This window comes from Meles meles, chromosome 21 (genome assembly GCF_922984935.1).
Source record: "Meles meles chromosome 21, mMelMel3.1 paternal haplotype, whole genome shotgun sequence".
Classification (NCBI taxonomy): Eukaryota; Metazoa; Chordata; class Mammalia; order Carnivora; family Mustelidae; genus Meles; species Meles meles.
This window is the reverse complement of record NC_060086.1, coordinates 41,686,217-41,711,163: the sequence shown is the minus strand read 5'-3', so window position 1 is coordinate 41,711,163 and position 24,947 is coordinate 41,686,217. Positions and strand designations below refer to the sequence as shown.

At 48.5% G+C, this 24,947-nt stretch overlaps 2 protein-coding genes across 3 annotated transcripts in view; both read left to right on the top strand.

Moving 5' to 3' along the window:
• LOC123933626 (collagen alpha-1(III) chain-like) overlaps positions 1-15,658 on the top strand; it is a 34,846-nt gene extending 19,188 nt beyond the window's left edge. Inside the window, exons 3-4 of the mRNA XM_045992963.1 lie at positions 11,271-11,296; positions 13,251-15,658. Of these exons, the coding sequence (XP_045848919.1) occupies positions 11,271-11,296; positions 13,251-13,271 (47 nt within the window). The 3' untranslated portion in view covers positions 13,272-15,658. The remainder of the gene's footprint in view (positions 1-11,270; positions 11,297-13,250) is intronic.
• Positions 15,659-17,416: 1,758 nt separating this feature from the next.
• Positions 17,417-24,113, top strand: ZNF263 (zinc finger protein 263). Of its 2 annotated transcripts, XM_045993209.1 has the most exons (6): positions 17,417-18,079; positions 18,951-19,131; positions 19,590-19,663; positions 19,948-20,074; positions 21,555-21,671; positions 22,112-24,113. In XM_045993209.1, the coding sequence occupies exons 1-6, from the start codon at positions 17,693-17,695 to the stop codon at positions 23,278-23,280; spliced, it is 2,055 nt and encodes a 684-aa protein (XP_045849165.1). In that variant the 5' UTR covers positions 17,417-17,692; the 3' UTR covers positions 23,281-24,113. The 2 variants fall into 2 exon arrangements, with proteins under 2 accessions (XP_045849165.1, XP_045849166.1); XM_045993210.1 differs by lacking the exons at positions 19,590-19,663; positions 19,948-20,074.
• The last annotated feature ends 834 nt before the right edge of the window (positions 24,114-24,947 follow it).

Genomic DNA, 24,947 nt, shown 5'->3' with positions numbered 1-24,947 from the left:
TAAAAAAAAATAAATAATCAGAATACAGTTATCATACTCAGGAAAATTAACATCATTATAACACTATGAGGAGCCCATAATCAAATTTCTCCAATTGCCCTAATAATGTCCTTGACAGGTTTTTTTTCCCCTCAACCCAGGGTCCAATCAGAGATCCTGCACTGCTTTTAGTTGTCCCATCTCTAAAGTCTGCTTCTGCTAGAACACTTCCCACTTCCCTACCTTTTAAAATTTTGTCAGTGTTGGGGCGCCCGGGTGGCTCAGTGGGTTAAAGCCACTGCCTTCGGCTCAGGTCATGATCCCAGGGTCCTGGGTCCGAGCCCTGTATCGGGCTCTCTGCTCAGCAAGGAGCCTGTTTCCCCCTTTCTCTCTGCCTGCTCTCTGCCTACTTGTATCTCTGTCTGTCAAATGAATAAATAAAATCTTTTTTAAAAAATCCTATCATTTTAGCGGCACCTGGTGGTTCAGTGGGTTAAACCTCTGCCTTCGGCGCGGGTCATGATCCCAGGGTCCTGGGATCGAGCACCGCATCGGGCTCTCTGCTCAGCAGGGAGCCTGCTTCCTCCTCTCTCTCTCTGCCTGCCTCTCTGCCTACTTGTAATCTCTCTCTGTCAAATAAATAAATAAATCTTTATTAAAAAAATAAATTCTTTTTTCTTCAGTTTGTTACCTTTTCTTTTTTTTATTTCTTTTCAGTATAACAGAAAAAAAATAAATTCTGTCAGTGTTTTTGCAAAGTCTTTTCCAAGCAGAATGTCCCTTAATTTAGATCTGTGCATCATTTCCTCATTATAGACTGAAGGTACATTCAGCTGCTCAAGATGTCTCCATTGTAAAAGGGCATTTTTTTTCTTTGTAATTCATAACTAACCTGAGGATGTGGAAACGTCTGGTTCTCCTCCAGTCTTTTACCCCATGATCTGAGCATTCGTGGATGATCCTTTCCTCAATCAGTTGCTCCAGTGGTCCTTGCAAAATGGTGATGTTTCTGTCACTTAGCTGGTATCATTTGCATGACCTGGTTTAAGCTTTCTGAATTTCTCATGAAGTTTTTGGCTTACAGATGTTTTGTCGGTAACAATGATGGTTAGTCTCTGCCAGGAAAGCCTTGATTTGTGTCCAGTATCTTCTAAAATCTCCGCAGCATGCCTTCAGGGCAGGATTCATGGTTCATCATTGTCTCTAGGCCGGGATTAGTGGTTTAGTGACTTGCTCAGTGACTGAGCCAGGATTCAAACTCGCTCTTAACCACTTTGCAGTATTGTCTCCGTGCATGATAATAATATTATTTTACCATTCCTCACTAACCACAGATGTCGCTTTTCCAGCTGCCCAGTGAAACTCACAATGGGCTCTTCTGACCACTCCCACAGGTCATTTACAACATTCAGATGCCTGGCAGAACAGACAGCACTGTGTCTGACCCGCCTGTGTGTGACCAAGGCTTTGATGCGGTCTTCTTGGTTGAATGTATCATACTGTCCCCTTTGTCCACATTCTTCATATTTTGCAGAGGACTCAGTCTTTTTGGTTTAATTGCTGACAGCACCCAGTTTTCTGGATCCAGCATACTCCCTAAAAAATGGATGGACCCAAATGCATGAATATTTATGGTGCAGATGTTGTATATGGCATTCTCAGGTTGGGCTAGAAGCGTGTTGACTGAGCGTCTCTGGGATCAAGACCTGCGCAAGATTTCAGAAGGCAGTAACACAGTCACCGCACAGGGAGCCTCCCACTCCTGAGACAGAACTGAAGTTGTGCAACAACCGCAGGGTCCTTCGTGTGCCTGGGGTCCCTGACCCTGTCCTGACTGACCAGGAAACTCCTTTAAGCAGAGACTAACACACCAAGAGCAGAATTGGGCAGGAACTGGGGCTTTCCAGTCCAAAGCAGGATATTTTGCAATTGCAGTGATAACCTTTCACAACAGGGAGAAATTCTGAGGCATGGACTTGCCTTTTTTTTTTTTTTTTTTTTAAAGAGAGAGCATGCAAGCAGAGTTTGGGGGGAAGAGGCACAGAATGAGCAGAGAGAGAGAATCTTAAACAGACTCCCCTCTGAGCTCGGTGCCCCACACTGGGCTTGATCTCACAACGGCGAGATGATGACCTTAGCTGAAACCAAGAGACAGTCGCTCCACTGAGCCACCTAGTCGCTCCGAGGCATGGAAGTATAAGGTCGTGGCATTTCTAGGTCAAGAGGAGCTGAAAGAGGTTCCAGTTTTTGAGGTTCCCGTAGTTTTTTAAAATGAGATGTGAAAAGACAATTAGAGCTCTCAGGATGCCTTTTAAATGTCCGAACAGTTCTAGTAGAGTGTCTATGAAATCTGTCTTGTGCCTCCGTGACTGTATGTGCGCCATTATTTGAGAACAACACGACAAACCTCAACCCATTGCACTGGTGCAAGCAGAGACCTCACCCTCTGCTCTTATCCTAAGCAACGCACAGCCCGGACATCTGGGTTTCATCTTTTGTACTCCATCTTTCTTACTCCAGAATTTCACTTTCTAACACATTCGTTTATGCTTCTTTTTGAGATGTTTTAAGTCAATATGTATTACTTTTATAAAAGAAAAAGTAGTTTTAAAAAACTATTTTATAATTAGCTTAGCCTCGAAGGGGATATCAATGCTGTCCCCACAACCATCATGATAAAAGGTGTGTGGTATTTAAATATAGTACATGTCAGTTATCGAGAGTCTTAGGCAAGATCATGGAAGAGTTCCTGTGTTAATCCAGAGCTGGAAATGATGGATCCCACTGTGGCCCAAACTCTTCCTCACTCTCCAGTATATTGAATTTTAAGGGAGAAATATGAGACTTTTGAGAGGCTAATGTCTCGATTTCAACATGAAGTTCCAGGCAATGAACCTCCCATTGAGAAACATACTTGTAACTGTGCTTCCTGAGAGTGAACCAAGTTCTGGTGCAGCCTCCAACCTCCTGAGCAGGATGGAAACGGAGAGAAAGGCAGCTTCTTAGGTGGCCTTGACTGTGGAGGTTGTACAGCAGTGGGGCTGGAATAGTTCCTGGATTGGTTCGCCAGTGAGAGTTTCATCTGCAATATGGTAACGCCAAGCAAGCAGCTTTATGTGCTCTAAAGTGCTATACACATTATTTATTCGGATTGTTAAATCTAGATGGAGGATAAGTGAGTGTTCATTTTACTCTAATTTTTTAATGTATTTAAACGTTTTGTTTAAATTTTGTTTTGAAACAAAACAAAATTTTTGTTTTACCAGTATTTCTAGGGACCCTTTTAGGAGGCTGGCTGTGAGGATAGTCCCTGACCGCCAAAGGCTTACAGGTTAGCGAAGAAGAACCCAGGTGCCTGGAAAGGCAACTGCTCTCCCTTGCCTTGCACCCTTGAGGTTCGGTTCGTCTCCCACTCCCACCTCCCCGTCGTAACCAGTCCCAGAGCTGCCCTGGGTGCTTGGGTCATGCCTACTAGTAGTGGGGGGGGGGGGGGGGGAACGGGACTCCTAAGATCTGGGGCGTGTGGCCTGGGCCAGTTACTCGGTATCTCTGAGTTTGTTTCCTGTCAAATGGGCGGTTTGGGAATTTCAATGAGGTAATGAATGCAAATGAGCCTGGCTCCGTGGGTCAGCGTCAGCTAGGTCCTTTGATGCTCCAGAGCCCGGCGCAGCGCCCGGCTTAGTCGTGGGCGACGTCCGAGGGCGGGACAGGTGATCCCCGACTCCGCACAGCCGTGACCTCTGAGTCCCCTCCGCCCACAGCGCGCGTTCCCTGCTGCCGCGCTTGCTTCCGCGCGTGGGGGCAGGAAGAACCCCTCCGCGGGTCTCACGCCCGGCAGCAACTCCCCTGGGGCAGTCCCTTGTAGGGAAAGCGACTCCAACCTCGTAGGGGAAGCTGGAGGGGGTTTGTCTGCGGGAAGCGTGGCCTGAAGCTAAAAGGGAAGTGTCAGCGCCGAGCCCCGACAGGTAGGCTGGCAGGCACTGGGGGCGAGATCAGCCGGCACGCTGACTCCGGGGCCCCGCGGGCTCTGCGGGAAACAGGGAGAGCCCCGGGAGGAACCGCGCGCCAGGAGGCGGGCTCCCGGGACGCCGCACTGGTGCGTCCGAGGACGACGTCCAAAACTACATCTCCCAGGGGGCCCCGGGAGTAAGTGGAGCCAATCGGAGGGTGAGTGGGCGGGCTCAGCCGGGCCTATGTCTCTCAGGGGGCGCCTGAGCGGGGCGCGGTGATCCGGGTCGGAAACCCCAGGGTCCTAAGGCTGTGTCTCCACAGAGCGGCCAGCGCCCGGCGCGGAGGAGGGGTGGCGGTCGCCTCTGGTATCCTGGGCACTACGCCAGGATGTGCAGTCGATGCGGCCACCAGCTGCCTGGGGTTGGCGGGGCGCGGATGCCCACAACCCTTCACCCTTTAAGAGCCCCTAGACCGCGTTCAGTCGTGTTTCCGGCAAGTATCTAGCGAGTCCTGCTGTGCACCTGCTGCTGTGCGGGGGCGAAGACAGGCGGGTCAGGCGGCACCCCTGCCCTAGAGCGCGTGTCTCCTGGCTCGCGGGGGTGCAGGGGTGGGGTGGTCTCCTCGCGCCGAGAGCAGTGAAAGGAATCCGTTCAGCCCAACGCCGGCACTGTCATCTTGTCGGTTTCAAACACCAGGAACCCTAGGGTACCTATTCTTAAATTTCTCTCTATCGCGATTGATTTTTGAAAAATCCAGGGAAATGCTGTGGGCAGTGGAGATAATGGTTTTGTTCAGGAAAAAAAGCATATGGACCCGCAGTTTCGTGTGTTATTTCAGGGGATTTATGACTTCTGAAGTCCGCCTGGCGGAATGGGGCACGGAGCTCTAGGCAGGGACCCTCCCGTCCGTCAAAGCCGCCGGTACTTTTTAATTGTTTCACATATTTCACCTTAAAGGAAGATTTCCTTTGATCCAGAGGGCGGAGTTGGGCGGGAACACCCAGCCAGACGGCCTTTCTGTATTTCTAGTCCCAACATTCTGTTTAAGTCCTTCCCATCAAGACTACTTTCTAGTCTCAGGTAAGCATAACCAGACTATATTCATCTCCATGGTAGTGGGAGGGGCACCTTCTTACCCAAATCCTTGTCACCCTTGTGGAAGGATCCCTTGCCTACCACTCTTGCCAATTAGTTAGAAACTGTAAACGACTTAAATGACTATCACCAGGTGACCGGCTGAGGAAATTTTGGTAAAACTATTCTACGAACTGTACCGCATCCGGTGAAAATGTGCAGTGGGTTTTTGTATGCTAATGTGAGGAGATGGTCAATATGTAAGGAGAAAAAAGCATGTTTACAATATAATCCCATGTTTGTAAATAACAGGAAAAATATTTTTTAAAAACTTAAATATCTGAAGGGGGGGACAAAAAATAACATGGCAACCTGTAGAGAGTAGAATTAGGGATAGAGGTTGTGCTTTTCACGTTGTGTCCTTTATACGTTTTTGTGTTCTTCAGTGAGCAATTTAAACATTTTATGACACATGAAATATTGTCCCTGAATATATTCTAAGTGTAAAATAATAAGGCAAAACAAAATATCGCAAGCTAATGTTAGAAGAAGACTTTCATGTGTTGCTCATTAATTTGTTTGTTTATGTAAGTATGTAGGCTCCATGACCCACATGGGGCTCAAACTCACCACCCTGAGGTTGAGAGTCACATGCTCTACCAACTGAGCCAGCCAGGCACCCTTCCTCATTATTTTTTATAACAAAAACTTAAATGAAACCTCATATACTGGAATATTTTTCACTGCAGTGCAGAGGATTAGGAGAATGGTTGAAAAAGCGGACTGTGCCAGTGGAGAAACACGTGTGTGAGATTTTCAAACAGTGTGTGAGGTTTGCCAATACTGGAGAAACAGCACAGACCTGCCTTTAGAGTTAAATACCCAGACATACATGCACACACAGAGCAGGCATCAGATTAATGCAGACGCCAAGGGAAAGCGTAAGGTCCTGTGCCCTGACTCCCTTGAAGTTACAGAGCAGAAGCTATAATTTAAAAACTGTGATTGAGATAAGCTGAAATGACTAAAAGGCCATTTGCCCAGGAAGACCTGAGTATTTGCACAAGAGCCTTCACACAGAACAGTACCTAGCCCTGCATCCCTGCCCAATTCAGGGGGCACTTTCCCTGCGTCCTGTAGAGGGCCCTCCCACGTGGTCTCTAGGGCTGCCTGTGAAAGCACAGTGTATACCCCTCTCCCATCCCGCATCTCCAAGGACAATCTGCAAAAGCCAGCAGTTGGAAACGGTTCGTGCTGCAGGAAGTAGTTAGGAGAAAACAACTGTACAAGTCAAAGCTAAAATCAGACATCAAAGACCACAGAAAACATTTTCCAAGGTTGATGTAGTTGTGGGGATCAAAAGACCAAAAACCATAGCCTTGGAACGGCCATGGGTGACGCTCATGCTTGAAGCTAACGTATACTGGGCACTGTGTGTGTGTGTTCGCAGCGAGAGTACTGTGCCTACAGTGAACATTGTGTGACACTGGCCGAGCGACGGACCTGTCCGCTTTTTCAGCCTTGATTGTACCTATATGACGTAGCTGGAATAGCCAAGTCCAGAGACAGAAGGTAGAATCTTGTTCAACAGGCTGGGGATGGAGGGTAATGGAGAGTTACTTGGTGGTTAGAATTTCAGCCTAGGCTGATGAAAAAAGTTCTGGGGATGGGTGGTGGTGACCCACTGAATCGTACACTTAACAATTGTTAAAATGGTAAATTTTAGGTTATGTGTATTTTACCATGCCATAACCCTAAAAAAATACACATTCCCCTTGATTCAATTATTCTATTTCGGGGAGTACCCTAAAACAATTATTGCGTGTATACAAAGTTGCATGACAGGATGTTCATTGCAGAATTGCTTATTAAACCAAGAACTGGAAACAACCTAAAATGTCCATCAGTAGAGGAGGTAGTAGGTACAGTGGCGCCGTACCCGTACTCTGGCATACTGTGCATCTGCTCAGAGTAAGAAAGCCCTGTTCACGTGGAGCCAGGCACCCTGTTATTAACAGGCAAATTGGGAAAACATGTGCACATAATAAATACACATACGTGAACACAGCAGAAGGAGACTGACAGAATGTACAGCCCACTGTTACCTATAAAAATGAGCAGAACCGAAAAAAGGAGGTGGTGAAAAGTTTCCTCATTTTCTTTGTATACATCTTTATTCTTTGACTCTTGTACAGTGACTATTCATGCATTACTGTTGTTACATAAAAACACCTCAGAAGCTCGTGGTATAAAAATGTTTTTATTCTCATGATTTTGTGGTCAGGATTTTGAGCAGCACACAGGAGGGACAACTCATGTCTGCCGCATGACTGAGCTCTACCTGGGGTGGCTCCTATGTCTGGAGATGGCTGGAATGAATGGCTGTGATTGACTGGGGTTATGGGTCTGGGGCCTCGGTGCTGGCTCTCTGCAGGTGACTGCTTGTTTCTTCTCCCCCTTATTCTGCTGGGACTGGAATATCCACATGACTTCTTCCCTTGTATGTGGTGTGCCTGGGCTGGGCTGGCTGGAGCAGCGAGAGTTTGCTGCACATCCATTTCTGTCTCTGGACATAGCTTGGGCTTCCTCGAAGCATGGCAGTCTCAAAATAATCAGCCTTCTTAAATGGCAGCTGGTGTTCCCAGCTGTAGCTCTCCAGGAAGCCTCTGGAAGTAGCTTTAAGACTTCTTAGGTAGTCCCAGAAAGTCACTTCCATTTCATTCTGTTGCCTAAGCATGTCACTAAGGTAGGTCTAGGAACCCCCTCTCAAGTAATAAGGAATTTGTGGCTGTTTTTGACCTACCACACTTAATCTAATGTTAAAAATAAAGACTTATTACAGGAAATTCAACCTGACTTTTGATTTATAGTGACCTTCATTCCAGCAGAGCACACCTACCTCTTTCATTTCTCTCAGCAGTCATTGCAAAGGTAGTCTCTTTGGAGATCCTGGAGGCCCGTTGCTTCCTTCCAAGTTTCGTAGGCCATTCTGCAAATTAATGTTTAGCTCAGTGGTTCTCGTCTCCGGTTGTACATAAGAATCATCTAGGGAGGTGGTGCCTGGGTGACTCAGTTGATTAAGCGACTGCCTTCAGCTCAGGTCATGATCTTAGGTCCTGCGATTGACCCCGCATCAGGATCCCTGCTCAGTGGGGAGCCTGCTTCTCCCTCTCCCTCTGCTGCTCCCCCTTCTTGTGCATACTTCCTTTCTCCCCCTCTCTCTCAGATGAATAAATTAAAAAATCTTAAAAAAAAAAAAGAATCATTTGCGGAGCTTTAGAAAATCTTGCTGCCCAAACCACATACATACATACATTGTACCCAGGTGCTATGATCTGCATGTTTGTGCCCCATTAATGGGAGTGATGCTCTTGTATACAAGACCTACAGAGCTCCCAAGTCCCTTCCACCATGTGAGGACACAAAGGTTGGCAATCTGAAACCCAGAAGAGGGCACCCACCTGACCATACTGGCACCCTGATTTCTCATAGCCTCCAGAGGTATGAGAAATAATTTCTGAGGTGCCTGATGGGCTCAGTCGATGGAGCATGTGACTCTTGATCTCAGGGTTGTGAGTTTGAGCCCCACATTCGGCATAGAGATTACTTAAGATAAAACCTTTTTTTAAAGGTTTTATTTATTTGACAGAGAGAGAAAGAGAGATCACGAATAGGCAGAGAGGCAGGCAGAAGGGTAGGGGAAAGCAGGCTCCCTGCTGAGCAGAGAGCCTGATTCGGGGCTTAATCCCAGGACCCTGAGATCATGACCTAAGCCAAAGGCAAGAGGCTTAACCCACTGAGCCACCCAGGTGCCCCTTCTTTTTTTTTTTTTTTTAAGATTTTATTTATCTATTTGACAGAGATTACAAGTAGGCAGAGAGGCAGGCAGAGAGAGAGAGGGGGAAGCAGTCTCCCTGCTGAGCAGAGAGCCTGATGCGGGACTCGATCCCAGGATGCTAAGATCATGACCCGAGCTGAAGGCAGAGCCTTAACCCACTGAGCCACCCAGGCGCCCAAAATAGAACCTTTTAAAAAGGGAGACATTTCTGTTGTTTATTATCTACCTAAGCTGTAATAATTACAGTAGCCCTAATGGACCAAGACAGCAGGGGTCAGACTTATTCTGCCCAGATCACTAGGCTAGAAATGAGAGAGGATTTCAGGACTAGTACTCATTTCAGAATTAAAGATCATAGTTTCCTGGAGTGTCCTTTGTACCTTTCTTCAAGATTGTGAAGATTGACTGCATGTGCAGGAGGGCTAGGGTTACTGTGTCTCATCCTTGCCTCTACTGTGCCCCCACCATGTCACGAGCCCCTTGGAGGTCCAGTTACCAGTCTGGTCCCTGATTTCCTTGATTTTAGTCTAGACAACACACTGTGAAAGAATCCCTTTCAAATTCTGAAAGGTCACAACTGAAAATTTCTTAACGTGGTGTGGGTTTCTCTGCTTTCAAGAAGACAAACAGCTGTGGCATCTTTGGGAACATTGTCTCAGATGGAGAAAGGGATGAGGCCTCTCCAAGACCCCTTTGCCTTCTGTTCTCACTACTAGCTTTAATAGCTAGAGCAATTAAGAATTACAATATAAAGTCCATAAAATTGTTTTGTTTTTAAAGTCTCTTCAACAAGGGAAGAGGAAGTTAAAAAAAAAAAAAAGAAAAAAGAAAACCTTAAGGAGGCAGAAGGGGAAGCAACTTGAACTCCTCTTCCTTGCTTCCCCTTTACACAAGCACCAAGGGTGCTTCCAAAGCAACAAATACTTGAGAGGTCCAAGAGTTTGAACATTTGTGTTCCATAAATAGAACTCTTGTTTTCTAGGGCCTTGGGGATACTTAACAAGGCTTATCAAATTAAGTCTATAGGAAAACCTAAATGAATTTTTCAAGAAGAGTAGGATGAACCTCATTTTCTGATCAATGCAGGAAAAAAGTCTTTAAGAGGAAAATTTTCTTCACGAGTTGACCAACTCTTGGCTAAAAGGGGAAATAAAAACTGCAATGACAAGCTATTTTGAAATGATCAATGAGAGTATTGTATATTAAAATTACAGTGAACAACCAGAGCTGCACTTAGAGGAAAACTCATAGCCTTAAGTACTTTTATCATTAAATAGCGATTAGAAATTAAATACACTGGGGCACCTGGGTGGCGCAGTCGGTTAAGCATTTGACTCTTGGCTTCAGCTCAGGTTGTGGTCTCAGGGTCGTGATCTCATGGCCGTGAGATGGAGCCCCACATTGGGCTCAGCGTGGAGTCTGTTTGAGACTCTCTGTCTCCTGCCCGTCCCGCTCGTGTGCTTGCTGTCTCTCAAATAAATAAATAGACCTTTTAACAAAATTAAATACACTGGTATTTATTGAAATTTTAATTCATATGGAAACTGCACTTAAATATATTTTACTTAATCTTTGTAGTACTTATGAGGTGGACACAGTTTTTTTGCTCTTATCTTTTCAAAACGCTCCCAAGTGTAGCGAGGCCTATCCATACAACGGCCTAGGTTCTTCGTTTTCAAGAGTATTTCACACCTTTCTTGATTTACTGCTACAAACGTTTATTAGTATTTATTACGTATACGGAACTTGAGGGGTGAATAATTGATGTTCTCTACCCTGTAGAACTCCACAGTCAGTGTGTGATGTTGATGTACGTATGTATGTTGGAAGGGCAGAAGAGGACACAGGTCACAGTATGATTGTAACTAACCCTTCCAGTTAAGGCAGACTTTTAGTGCTAAAAATAAGGTCTAAACAAAGTACCACGGGAGCCCAGAAGAAAGTGATTTTGCATTGTGCTGGCAGCAAGAGTCGGCTGCAGTGCTTGTGGTTACAGTTCAGGGCTTTGGTCCTATTTTGTTTTGTTTTCCCCCTTCAGAATATTCTCTCTGATGTGGAACTGCTTGATCAAAGAGGAAAAACATTTTAACATTCATTAAACACACCGTCAGGCTGCTCTCCATGAAGTGTACTGCATTCACTGGGTCTCTCCTCTGTCGGGAGATGTTGGTGTCTATAAAGGTCTGAATGAAGGAAGCTTTTCCCACAGTGGGGGCCCTAGCGAGTCTCCTTTCCTGAACGAGTCCCTGATGCTCAGGGAATCCGATGTTGAGAGACTCTGCGGGGTGAACTTCTCAGGGTTCCATCTGTACAGAGTGGTCTGATGCTCTATTAGTTCTGCTAAACCTTGGGATTTCCAAGTTAATTTTCTAATTGATTTTTCTTAAATTTTGTAAATTTCTAATTTTCTTTTTTTTGTTTTTAAACAGAACCACAGAGAACATTCTATGCAAAGGTAACAGTGAATGGATCTGGAGTTCCCAGGTTTTTTGTGCTTTGAAGAAGCTTCTCTCTCCTGTTTATTATTTAAATTTTAGTTAACATACTGTGCAATATTGGATTCTGGAGCAGAATGGAGTGACTTATCACTCCAGAGAACACCCAGGACTCATCACAAGTGCCCTCTTTAATGCCCCATTGCCCATTTGTCCCTCCCCCACCTCCCTCCATCAACCCTCAAGTTTATTCTCTATCGTTAAGAATCACTTATGGCTTGTTTCCCTCTCCCCCTTTTCCCTTTCCCCTTCCCATATGCTCATCTGTTTTCCTACGCGAATTCCACATATGAGTGAGAGCATATGGTATTTGTCTTTCTCTGACTTACTTCACTTAGCACTCTAGCTCCATCTGTCATTGCAAATGGCAAGATTCCATTATTTTTAGGCTGAGTAATATTCCTCTGTGTGTGTGTGTGTGTGTGTGTATCACATCTTTATCCATTCATCAGTCGATGGACACTTGGGCTCTCTCCGTAGTTCAGTTACTGTTGATAACGCTGCTGTAAACATCAGGGGGCAGTTGCCTCTTCGAATTTGTGTTTTTGTACCTTTGGGTCAAATACCTACTAGTGCACTTGCTGGACTGTAGGGTGGTTCCATTTTCGACTTTCTGAGGAGCCTCCAAACTCTTCTCCAGAGTGGCTGCACCTGTTTCCATTCCCACCAACAGTGCAGGAAGAGTTGCCCTTTGTCCACATGCTCCCTGACACTTGTTTCTTGTGTTGTGTGTGTGAGGCGCATCTCATTGTGGTTTTAATTTGTATTTCCCTGATGCCGAGTGATGTTGAGCATCTTTCAATGTGTCTGTAAGCCATTTGGATGTCTTTTTTGGAAAAGTGTCCATATTTTTCTGCCCATTTCTTAACTGGGTTATTTGTTTTCTGGGGGTTGAGTTTGGTAAGTCTTTATAGATTCTGGATGCTAACCCTTTATCAGATATGTCTTTTGCAGATATCTTTTCCAATTCTGTAGGCAGCTTTTTAGTTTTGCTGACAGTTTCCTTTGCTGCACAGAAGCTTTTTATATTTTTTTAAAAATTTTATTTAATTGACAGAGAGCTCACAAGTAAGCAGAGAGGCAGGCAGAGAGAGGGGGAAGCAGGCTCTCTGCTGAGCAGAGAGCCCGATGTGGGGCTCAATCCCAGGACCCTGAGATCATGACCTGAGCCGAAGGCAGAGGCTTAACCCACTGAGCCACCCAGGTGCCCTGGAAACTTTTTATCTTGATGAAGTTGTCCCGATAGTTTTTGGGTATGTTCCCTTGCCTCTGGCGACGTGTCTAACAAGAAGCTGCTGCAGCCGAGGTTGAGGAGGTTTCTCCCTGTGTTCTCCTCTAGGATTTTGTTTTTAAAGATTTTGTGTGTGAGAAAGCGCACAAGCAGGGGAGTGGCAGCAGAAGGAGAAGCGGGCTCCCCACTAAGCAAAGAGCCTGATGCAGGACTCGAACCCAGGACGATGGGATCATGACCTGAGCCGAAGGCAGATGCTTAATGGGCTGAGCCAGCCAGGCATCCCTCCTCTAGGATTTTCATGGTTTCATGTCTCACATTTAGGTCTTTCATCCATTTTGAATTTGTTTTTGTGTGTGGTGTAAGACATCCATTCTCATTCTTCTGCCTATTGCTGTCCAGTTTTCCCAACACAATTTGTTGAAGAGACTGTGTTTTTCCCACTGGACATTCTTTTCTGCTCTGTCGAAGATTAGTTGACCAAATAGCTGTGGGTACATTTCTGGGTCTCTCCTGATCTTAAAACCCCAGAGAAGAAATGAAAATTGAAAATGTCTCCCTGTTCCAAGGGGAAACAAAGTGTGAGGGAGGAAAAGTTGTACTAAACCGGTAACAGGATGATAGAAACCCCTAAGTAAATCTCAAAGCTTTGACTTTTTGTTTCTTTCTTTACTTGTATCCAGAGAACATTCACCTTATCTTGAAGCCAAATCCTTGTTTCATTTCTTTGGAAATTCTGCGTCCTTTTCCCCACGGCTCTTCTCTGTGCTCCGCTGGGAAGCGCAGGTCACTCTTTGGTACTGGATATCCTGGCCACAAGAAAGACAGGAAGCATAAAGAGTTTGGGTCACCACTGACTATTCCTGGAGTCAGGTTGATTTCCGGGGCAGATGGCCTCTCTATTCCCTCACTTAGGATGATTTCACCTGGTTCTTGTCAGGCAGTATTTCAGTGTTAAAATAAAACCAAAATGACGGAAAAGCTTTTGTGCTCAATTCAAGGCTATTGTCGTCCATCTAATCTGTGGACAAGGAGTGAATTAATTCTGTGTTAAAAATCAATGCACGAAATTAGTTTTTATATTATCTTTTGAATATTTTGTTACGGGAATTATCTAAGTCAGGGCTAAAATGCCAAAAGGAGAGAGAGAGAGTGAGAGAGAGGGAGGGAGGGAGAGGGACGTAAAGCTGGGCGTTTGGGAACTGTGTCCCGGATTAATTTCAGTTAAGAGATTTTCAAATAAAAATTGATATGGTGAACTCGGTGGTAACCAGCAAATACTGTCTTCATATGTTTCTTTTTGCTGAACTCTGGAAGTGCATTATCTTGAAGTCAACCAAAACAACTGTCCGAGAGTGTTCCGGCAATCCAGAGACAGCTGGTACAGCTGTGTCCAGCTCAGTCCCTGCCGTGCCTACCACTGAGAGCAGCTAGTTTGCAGCCTCTTTGTGTCCCTTCCTGCCCCTCCTCACCCCGGACAAAATTACTGCTCTGCAGCAAAGCATGGGTTGGTAAATGTGGTTTATGATTCAAGGAGGAAACATGAGGAAATGTTTTGGTTTTTTTAAAGATTTTATTTATTTATTTGACAGAGATCACAAGTAGGCAGAGAGAGAGAGGGAGAAGCGGGCTCCCTGCTGAGCAGAGAGCCCAATGCGGGGCTCGATCCCAGGACTCTGAGATCATGACCTGAGCGGAAGGCAGAGGCTTAACCCACTGAGCCACACAGGCGCCCCAGAGGAAATGTTTAAATATGAGAATTATGTTTAAATATAAGGAACAAACATGAGGAAAATGACATTGCAAAACAATATTAGCAAGTTAGATTGGTTAATGTTAATCTGAAGGAAAACTTAAATTTTAGAACATTTTACCAATATACAGGAAGTGGAGCAAAATGCCTTATTTTATTTTCACGGAGAAAGGCAACATATTTCAGATTAAAATAAAATGCATTTGCCATGTAAAGTCAGTATTTTGTTTCTAATTGGGTTTCAAAGGTAAGAGTAAGATCAAAGAGCAATTTTATACATGTAGAGCTGAACCCTGAGCCAGAGATCACAGGGAATCTATAGTACAGTAAAGTGGGATGAAACGAAAGCTGGGAGGAGTGGCAGATAGCAAAGGCTTGGGGTAGCAGGAGCCTGGAGGCCAGGGTATCCTCAGGTGAGAGGCAGGGAAAGCAATACTGCAGGCTGATGGGAGCAGCTTATTCGCTCCCTCACCAAAGAGCACAGACCAGAAAGTCTCAACACTGTGTATTTCATCAAATACTGGTTTGAAGACCACGGGCAGACAACTGCATCCCTTGCGTGCAAGGGAACCTATAAGAGTTGGGTCAGTCCTGAAAGCAGCTCCAGAGACAGAATCTAGTGACCATAACAGCTAAGGCCAGGATTCACAGGGGTTCTTTATCTAGACTGAAATTTGTTTTTCTCTGTTATAATAGTCAGGGAGCCACCAACATCTAAGGACAAGAAAACATAAAGCAGAATCAATAATGGTCGCCAGAGGGCATACTTACTTCCCTGAACTTACTTTTCACCAAAGACCTAAAAGAGTGGTTCTTAATCTTTTTGGTGGTTTTGAGAACTTGATGAACTTGAGCTGCTTCCTCGAAAACACACATCTATATGCAGGTCTGCACACAGTTGTCAAAAGTTCCAAGATTTCCCAATCCAACGACGGTGACCCTCCAGAGCTGCACAAGCCGGTACAGTAGCCACCTGGTGGCACTTAAGAACAGGAGCTGCATTTTGCCATCACAGTAAGTTCTACAGGACAGGCCTGCTCTAGAATTTCTTGGGCTCTAGAGTAAGAACTGCCTCAAATGAGCCCCTGTAGTCCTACTGGCCTGTAACCCTACTCCCGGTAATATTCGCACTATTTCTTCTGTCTGAATATAGACAGGCCTTAAAGAAATGGAGGAAGAATATTAACAGTAAATTTGAATAACTCAGAAAGTCCATCTAGCTTCAAGTCCCCATTAATAAACTTAACTTAGGGGTGCCTGGGTATGTGTCTTTGGCTCAGGTCATGATCCCAGGGGTCCTGGGATTGAGCCCCATATCTGGCCCAGCAAAGAGCCTGCTTCTCCCTCGCCCTCTGCTGCTGCTCCTGCTTGTGCTCTCTGTCAAATATAATCTTAAAAAAAAAACAAACACAAAAAAACCTTAAACTTAAATAACAGATGATTCATTCTTCCCCATCTCAAGATATGTGTAGTCTTGCAAACATTTCCATGTCCCACATCCTGCAATAAAAATCCAACTGGCTTTTCTGTGAGATAGGGTGAGACTTGAGGAATTTACGGTGCCTTAGTAACAACTAGTATCACACTGAGTTCATGCTAAGTACCAGGTACCATTCTAAACATCCGACACATTAGCTCATTTAATCCTCACCCAAAGTTACAAGGTGGGGATAGTCTTATCCCCTCAAAACAGGTAAGAGAACTGAAGCTTGGGGATTAGCAAGATTGAATAACCTGTTTGAGATAACGTAGCAAATGCCGGCGAAGTGGTTATAAGGTTAGAATCTGTAGTCTCCTGAAACATGTCGAAAACATGAAAATGGCCTTAGAGGACTCCAAGGTCACATGTCTCAACAGGGGTTTATGAAATGGACCTATACCTGCTTGCATGCTCTGCGGCTGCTGAGGCCACATTTCCCACAACAGCTGTGGACCTCTCCCCCTCGAGCGGCACAAGAAAAAACCGAAATACTCAGGACTTTTTCCACTCAGTCCTGTAAAACCGACCTCTCTGTCCTCACACCACCCTTTACTACTATGGCAGCCTTGAACTTTAGAGACGGACTAGCTGTGTGACCCTGAACAGGGCGTTAAGCGACACTCGGTGCTGTTGCCCGTTACATGGGATGATAACAGTGTCTCCGTCCCAGCTTTGCAGGCTGTCAGCGCCCAGCTGCATTAGGCAGGAGCTCAATAAAAGGTTACTGGTTGTCACGATTCCCTGCTACGACGCCTCTATCTCCTGAGCCCACGATCTTGAATGTCGATGGAGGGAAGGGACATGCCGAGCCGACTCTTCGGGTTTCCTTCCGTTCGCTCCTCGCGGTGAAATTCACAGCCTTCATCCCAAGACCGTCGTAGGACCTAGGAGGGAGCCGAATAACGCTCCTGCCCTAGCAGGGGTGGACCGTAAGCGGCATGTCCCGGATCCCAGGCGCCCTCGGGGACCTCCAGCCTCCAAAAGCGAGGCCCTGACCGGGTCAGGGACAGAAACCTGCGGGACGAACGGCCACGGCGCGCGGATGACGCCACAGACTACGTCTCCCGGCAAGCACCGCGGCGACGCTGACCCAGGCGCGTCCGCACGTTCCCCCCCCCCCCCCCCCGCCCCGGCGCCGACTAGTGGCCGAGAGGACCCTGGCTTCCGTGCTTCCGAGGCCGTCGGGGCCAGGGGACCCTCTCCGGCCGCCCCGAGTAACCAGAGCGGGTGGGGACTGCCCTTAAATCGGGACACTGGTTCTCAAACTTGTGTCTCGGGGAAGAGCTTGTTAACAATTCAGATTGCCGCCCCCCCACACCCCCGCGACGCTAACGCACTGGATCCCGCGTGGCTCGGGGTTTTCACCGCAGCAGGCTTTCCGGGGTGATTCGGATCCGATAGGCCCCTGGTCACGCCCTCCTCAGGCTTGTTTTCCCGAACTCACCTGCCCCACCTTTCGCCTCCATTTGGCCCGCCGAACGTCCCGCCCCTGCAGGCAAATCTCCCCTTCTGGTTGGTCGGCGGTGAGGCTGTGGCGAGACCTGACCCAGCGGGCGCTGGAATTCGCGGATCCTGACCCGGAAGTTAGTCCTGAGGCTGCGTCGTTGGCCGTGGTCGCCTAGCGCGCGCTGGAACTTCCGGCGTGAAGCCGAGCGCCAGGTCTTGCGTGAGGCCGCCACGAGCGTAAAAGCGGGGCGTTCAGGTCCTAACCCGGGGGCGGAGGGGGTCTTGCCGGTGAGGCGACCGGCGTTGGCGCCGGAGCCGGCTGCGCCCGTGCCCGCGCCCGGGCTGGGACTGGGATCCTTGGCCGGGACTCGCAACCGCGGGGTCCGGGGAGCTTTCCCGGGCGGGCGCAACCGGTTTCGGGACCAAGGCGCTCCCGGGACTTGACAATGGCATCGGGCCCGGACTCCCAAGACCGGGAAGGGCTCCTGATAGTGAAACTGGAGGAGGACTGCGCCTGGAGCCAGGAGCCGCCCCCGCCGGATCCAGGGCCCAGCCCTGAGGCCTCCCACTTACGCTTCAGACGGTTCCGCTTCCAAGAGGCCGCTGGGCCCCGGGAAGCCCTCAGCCGGCTCCAGGAGCTTTGCCACGAGTGGCTGCGGCCTGAGATGCGTACCAAAGAGCAAATCCTGGAGCTGCTGGTACTGGAGCAGTTCCTGACCATCCTGCCCCAGGAGATCCAGAGCAGGGTGCAGGAGCTGCATCCGGAGAGTGGCGAGGAAGCGGTGACTCTTGTGGAGGACATGCAGAGAGAGCTTGGGAGGCTGCGACTACAGGTGAGAGAAAGAGTTGTCTTACCTGCGGTTGGTTTGGCCCCGAAGACTAGGACGTTGCGGTGGCCCTGTTCTCCCTAACTTTAGTTGGTCCCCCGAGTAGGCTTTATATGGGCAAGAGGTTTTTTCAGGGAGGCTCGCTTTCCAGGTTTTCCCCGGAAGGACAGAGTGAGCCAGGAAGAATGCCCTATTTCCACACGGAGGCAGGGGTTCTGGTTTACTGGGACCCCTGGAGTTAATTCTTAATTTGCAGGGTTCAAATCCGTGTCACTCTGTTCCTTAGTTTTGTGACTTTGGGCAAGTACTTAATCTCTTTGGGCTTCAGATTTGCCACTGGTAAAGTGAGAATGATAAAACATCTTTCTAGGGTTGCTTTGAGGGCTGCAGGGAGAGCATCCTGTCATTTTGATCACACGGCTAGCTAATAGTGCTTAATGTCTGGTGGCTGTTGTTTTGTTAGCTGCAGCAGTCTGGTCTCCTCTGCAGAGCTAGGTCGGGTTCCTAGTGAATTTAGGAAAACAGATTGGCCGTGTGGTTCTGAGGGCACTTGCCCCCAGGGTCACCCAAGTTTAACTTATCCAGGAGTGAGACATGGAAGCAAATAGAAAGAGTCGGGGGAGGCAAGAGGAGGTCAGTTGAGTCAGAGAGCTGTGCAGGGAAGGTGTGCCCTGGGAGCGGACACCCTCCCCTCCTATTCTCTCCAGTGCACGGGCGATCAGGAAAGCTTTTAGTGTAAACCATCCTTCTCTCCTGATGGATCCAAAAGGATTATTAACAGCGTTTCTCTGTTGAAGACTTGCCCTCAGAATTCTGTACTAAATTCCCTTCCTTTCGGGCCCTGTTGTGATGATGAGTGATGTGGGTTGGTTCCCAGGTCACAAACCATAGGCGGGGAACAGAAGTGCTTTTGGAGGAGACTTTGCCTCTGGAAACAGCACGAGAGTCACCGAGCTTCAAGTTGGAGCCAATGGAGACTGAGCGAAGCCCTGGCCCCAGGCTGCAGGAGCTGCTAGGCCCCAGCCCCAAAAGGGACCCCCAAGCTGTAAAGGAGAGGGGTGAGGAGCAGTTGTCTGGGCAGGTGGGAGGGAGGAGGGGCTTCGGGGTTGCCCCCTGACACCAGCAGGTGGAGTACGGTCGCCCAGGTGAGGGAATTTCCCATCTCAGGGTTCCCAGATGTGGAGTGAAGGACCTAAAAGTGGTGGCTTGGGTTCTTTTGGGGATGGGAGGCGGGAGGGGGGTCCTAAGTAAGCCCTTCAGTATGCACAGCACAGACGGTTAGAGCTTCAAATGATTGAGGGCTTGAGTGCTGCAGACCAGCAGGGAACGTGACTGGTGTCCTTCCCCCACAGTTGCCATCTTGGATATCGCTTTTTTATGCCTCTGCTGCCTTCTTTTGCTCATTGTACAGTCCTGAGCAGAGACTGGGTGTCGGGGAGTGGATACCGTGTTGTAATAAGCCTTGGGTTCCCGAGAACTACAAATGCCATTCTCATCATGATTTCTGTCACTTCAGCATTGTCTGCTCCCTGGCTTTCTCTCTTTCCTGCTGAAGGAAACATGGAAGACAAGGAGCTGACTGGGCCCCAGGTGATGTGGAAGTCCCCGTCGTCTCCCCTCCCCAGCACCTCTCCCCGCAGTTGCACTTGTGGGGATGGGGTCTTTCTGCCTCTCGGAGAGGATCCTTTCTCTCTCACCACGCACAGCCTCCCCGCCGCCTTTGTTTATTTCCTCCACACCTCGCTTGTGGGCCTGGCACCCTTCTTCCCCATGAAATGTGTCCTTGACACCCTGGGTTTTGCCCTGTAACTCATGACTCTGCTTGAATTGTTCTTGGTGCCTCAGGGGCTAAAGGAGATCTTGTGCTGTTTCAGTTGCCTGAGAGCTTAGAGGACGTGGCTATGTACATCTCCCAGGAGGAGTGGGGGCATCAGGATCCTAGTAAGAGGGCCCTCTCCAGGGACACGGTGCAGGAGAGTTATGAGAATGTGGACTCACTGGGTAAGGACTTCTTTTCCAGGCATGAAGACTGAGCCGCTTCTTACCAGGGGCCTGTCCCTTAGCCACTCACCTCCAGGACATAAGTTCTGAGTTTCGCCAGAAGACCTCCCTTTTTCTAAAGCCCTCTGGCTGAGGATCAGTCAGGCTTCTGGCAGGTGGCACAGTTGGCAGGCTTAGGGCCCCCAGCTGCCAGAGCTGAAGGAGGGTGTGCGAGCTTTCCTGCACTTCCAGGGCAGAACAAATCAAATCCCCTGACAGCCTCCTCCACCCCCCACCTCACACACAGGCTCGGTGCTTGATGCCTTGCAATTTTGAGATGCTTATTCTTCTGACCTCACTTATATTTTCTATGCTTCAGTAGTATTTCTAGGCCCTTCCCCAACTTTCACGGGGCGCTGGCATCAATATTCCAGCCTAGCAGTTCTCCCAGCCCTTAAAAACTCGGGAACGGGGGATGCCTTTTGGAAATTTGAAAATGGTACATATGTGTAAAACAGGAAAAAGACATTAGGATGCTTCTATGTGTTGAACTATTATGCGGAGATGAAAAATGAGGCTTGTAAAATATGACAGAAAACTGATAGTTGGATCGTGAAGAGTGTACAGGTATTGTAAACTTCCTTCAACTTGGAGCGTATGAAAATTCTCATAATAGAAAGTTGTGGGAAGTCTTAACGTAAAACAGTCCTGTATATATGACGATTGATTATAGCTCTAGTGACACGTGGTAGAAAGGAGTCACACTCACCGTGTTTGCATACATCGGCTGTTGGTAAGGAGGTACAGCTCTCAGCGCACTTGCTCTCCTTCCGCCTCGGAGTGACCGCTGGGTCTGCTTCCCCTCACTGGGACCGTCTCCAGGTTCTCCATCGTTGGGCCTGGCTTGCTGCCCGAACTTGAACATAGCTTTCAGTGAGTGCTGCACAGGAAGAGAAGTTCAGGTCACAAGCTCTTAGAACAAAACTGTTTAAAGTTCATGTTTGCTGAGATTCGAGTGAGTTTTTAATTTTAGCATAGCACAGGAATGGTGCTTTCAGGGTCCTCTCGGAGGCCTAGATTTCTTTCCGGTTGTCCATTGTGTCGTCTTTTCTCCTGGAGTTGTCTAGTGGAACTCCGTTCTAGTTTACACTTATCTGTGAGAGTCAGGGCTCTTTTATAATAAACTAATTCCTCAAGAACTGATCACTCTAGTCATGTTTATTTGGTTGGTTTGATTATAAAAGTGTACCTTCTCATTGCAAAAGGCCCCGAGTACTACAAAAGTGTAAAAAGAAAAAAAACCGTAGTCTCCCTCCTCCGATGTCTTTCTCTGGAGGTGATCACTGAGAACAGGGAGTGCACGTTCCCACCATTTGCTGTCGGATTTGTTGCCCGTTCTGTGGATATGTCCACTGAGTGCAGGGAACAAGATTGTCTTTGTTACTTCTTCCTGGTAGAGAAAAACGGTGACATAGAAATCTGTTTCTTCCATTGTAAACAGAGTCTCAGGTTCCTAGTCAGGAGGCCCTGAGAACCCAAGTGGAACAAGGAGGAAAGCCATGGGATCCCAGTGTTCAGACTTGCAAGGAGGGCCCGAGTCCCAGCAGCCCAGCTCCAGGTAAGGAATGGAGATGAGCAGCCTGGCCAGCTGGCCTCCCGCTGTTGGAAGGGAGGCCTTCAGGGATTTGGGTGTAAGGCCAGCCCGTCACTGCTGCCGGGGAGCTCCCAGGGCACAGAATGCACGGAGGCATTCACCCCTGGGGCCCACCCTAGTCCCAGCTCGCTCCATCCCACCCATTTCCACAAGGCAGGAGCTGGAGCCTCAGTTGTAGAAGGAATTGGGGGCCTGTACCAGGGAATTCAGGACTGGTCTGAGGGAGCGCTGGTTCCCGAGTGATGGCCCCACCCCTTTTCCTCTTGGAGTGCACTGCCTACACGGGAAACTGAGGTAGAACCAACCCTTCCGGCCTTTGACCTACAGGGAGTAGCAGATAGGTGGGACTTCCTTTCCTCTGGTGTGGAAATAACATAGGGGTTTGGTTTCTCTTGCTCTGCCAGGAGAAGAGAAGTTTGAGAACCCGGAAGAGAGCGCCCAGTCCGTTCTTCCTGAGAGCGCCCACCCACAGACGCTGCTGCCTGGCCAGGCCAGAGGGGAGGTCCCCTGGAGTCCTGAGCAGGGAAGGCCTCGGGACAGGGCAGAAGGGCACTGGGAGCCTCCCCCAGAGGAGGGGATGGAGCCGTCCTTAGTGGGGGCTACAAGTTGCAGAGAACTGGGACGACCAAAGGAATTGCAGCTGAAGAAGCTCCACTTATGTCCCTTGTGTGGCAAAAATTTCTCTAACAACTCGAACCTAATTAGGCACCAGAGAATCCATGCAGCGGAGAGACTGTGTTTGGGCGTGGGGTGTGGCGAGATCTTTGCCGGGAACCCACACTTCCTGTCACTACACAGAGCGCACTTGGGAGAGGAGGCCCATAAGTGCCTGGAATGTGGAAAAAGCTTCAGTCAGAATACCCACCTGACTCGCCATCAGCGCACCCACACGGGGGAGAAACCCTATCAGTGTAACGTGTGTGGAAAAAGCTTCTCTTGCAACTCCAACCTTCACAGGCACCAGAGGACACACACAGGCGAAAAGCCCTACAAGTGCCCCGAGTGTGGGGAGATCTTTGCTCATAGTTCCAACCTCCTTAGACACCAAAGGATTCACACGGGAGAGAGACCGTACAAGTGTGCCGAGTGTGGGAAAAGTTTCTCTCGCAGTTCACACCTTGTCATACATGAAAGAACTCACGAGAAGGAGAGGCTCTACCCCTTCTCTGAGTGTGGCGAAGCAGTGAATGACAGCACCGTCTTTCTTACAAATCCTGGAACCCACAAGGCAGAGAAAAAACTCTTTGAATGTTTGACTTGTGGGAAAAGCTTCCGGCAGGGCATGCACCTCACCAGGCACCAGAGAACGCACACAGGGGAGAAACCGTATAAGTGTAACCTTTGCGGGGAAAACTTCTCTCACAGATCCAACCTAATCAGGCACCAGAGAATTCACACCGGAGAAAAACCCTATACCTGTCACGAGTGTGGGGACAGTTTTTCTCACAGCTCCAATCGGATTCGTCATCTGAGAACCCACACGGGAGAGAGACCCTACAAATGTTCGGAATGTGGAGAGAGCTTTTCTCGGAGTTCCCGCCTCGTGAGTCACCAGAGAACTCACACGGGATAGAAGCAACGGGATTTCTCTCTGGCCCACTCAGAGGAGGGTGCTGTTACGAGCTGGTGTTCTTTGCCCAGCCCCCAGTTCTGTTTTTAAAGTAATCGCCCCAAAGAGGCGCGAGGTGGGCATCAGTGTGCGGGAGGTGCGGAGGCAGCAGGGGATTAGCGTAGAACTAAAACGGAATTCTGTCCAAACTGTTGAGGGTGGCGAGTCTTTGAGGTGACCTGCTCAGGGCAGAGTTCTCTGCGCAGTCTCTTGTCCCGGGGTGTGCCCACTCCCTTGGTATCTTAGCCGTGATTCGGGTGCCTTACTGTATCCATTGCCCGCCCCGACAACTTTGGGAATCTGTGTGACTGCCTGTTACTGCTTCCCCACTTGGAATGTTCGGCAGGGGCGCCTGGGCTCCTGAGGCCCGGGACCAAAGAAGGGCAAAGGATTCTGGGAAGCCAGCTTATTGGCCACAGAAGACTGGCTGGTGACTTGCAGCTCCCCCAGAAGCCCCGGCTGGGGAGCCAGGAGCAGTCTGGGGTAGCCACCACGGTGCCTCTCGGAGAGGAGGGCTCATGCTCACCTCAGACCAGAAGGAACCGGAGGCCTGAGGGACACGGGAAGAGGGAGTTTGCAGTTCAGCCCAGGCACTGGCACAGGAAACCGGATTCTGATTTCGGCTTCCTTGCGGAGATTAAGACTCACCCTGCTTCTGCACAAGAAAGAAACAGCTCTGGGGTCTTCGGCGGGTTCTGTGAAAGCGGGGTTCCCTGGGAGGCTTTGCAGATGTGCATCCTGGGGCGATTAGGGATCATGCGTTCCCTGTTCAAGTCTGTTTGGTAATAAATGTCTTCAGGAAACATGAGCATGTGCGGCTCCTCACTGAGGACCTTTGTCCTGGCATCCAGTGTTGCTCTGTCCCGGGAGGACCTGTCTTCTGTGTGGGTGGTCAAGGGTTTGGATGAGGAGGGCTGAGGGAGGGTGTGCTCCTGGGCGGCTCCAGGCTGGGCCTGCTTCCAGACTGGGAACAAAGGGTCAAGCCCAGTGGCTGCTTAAGGTCATGTTGTCATAAGGGTCTCCTAGTAGGCTTCTTCGCTTTCAGTGGTGGACAGCAGTAAAAATGTCTTTGATTCTTTGTTTAGAATGTTTACTTTCTAGTGATGAAGCTGAAGGGAAATCTGGCTCTTCAAAGACAGGACGTAACTGAATTATTGCCTGTTAATGGAGGGAAGACACAGGTGAGGGCAACATTTTTAGGGGAAAGCTTTGTATTTTAGAATGAGGAATTGGGAATAGGAATTCCAGGAATGTTTATGAGAAAAAGGTAGAATACCAGGAAGTATTCTAGGAGTAGGAAATTCTGATGCCAGGAAAACCTCTCAGGATTTGGCCCTGTAACTGTTCCCTGGGAGGAAAAGATGGAGTGTTACCTGGCAACTGACTGTCAGATACAGTAATTTTTTTTATTTACTTGACAGAGATCACAAGTAGGCAGAGAGGCAGGCAGAGAGAGAGGAAGTGGAGCAGGCTCCCTGCTGAGCAGAGAGCCCAATGCGGGGCTCGATCCCAGGACCCTGGGATCATGACCTGAGCCGAAGGCAGAGGCCACCCAGGCGCCCCCAGATACTGTAATTTTAAGTGAGGGAAACAACCGTGCATACCCTTCTCCCCATTTTCCTATCCATCTT

What these genes read in the sequence shown, in the direction of transcription:
- ZNF263 (XM_045993209.1), top strand. Translation starts at nt 17,693, where the DNA reads ATGGCATCGGGCCCGGACTCCCAAGACCGGGAAGGGCTCCTGATAGTG. An exon ending in TTGGGAGGCTGCGACTACAG is followed by an intron (nt 18,080 to 18,950) that starts GTGAGAGAAAGA and finishes GTTGGTTCCCAG; the next exon opens with GTCACAAACCATAGGCGGGG. An exon ending in TGAGAATGTGGACTCACTGG is followed by an intron (nt 20,075 to 21,554) that starts GTAAGGACTTCT and finishes CATTGTAAACAG; the next exon opens with AGTCTCAGGTTCCTAGTCAG.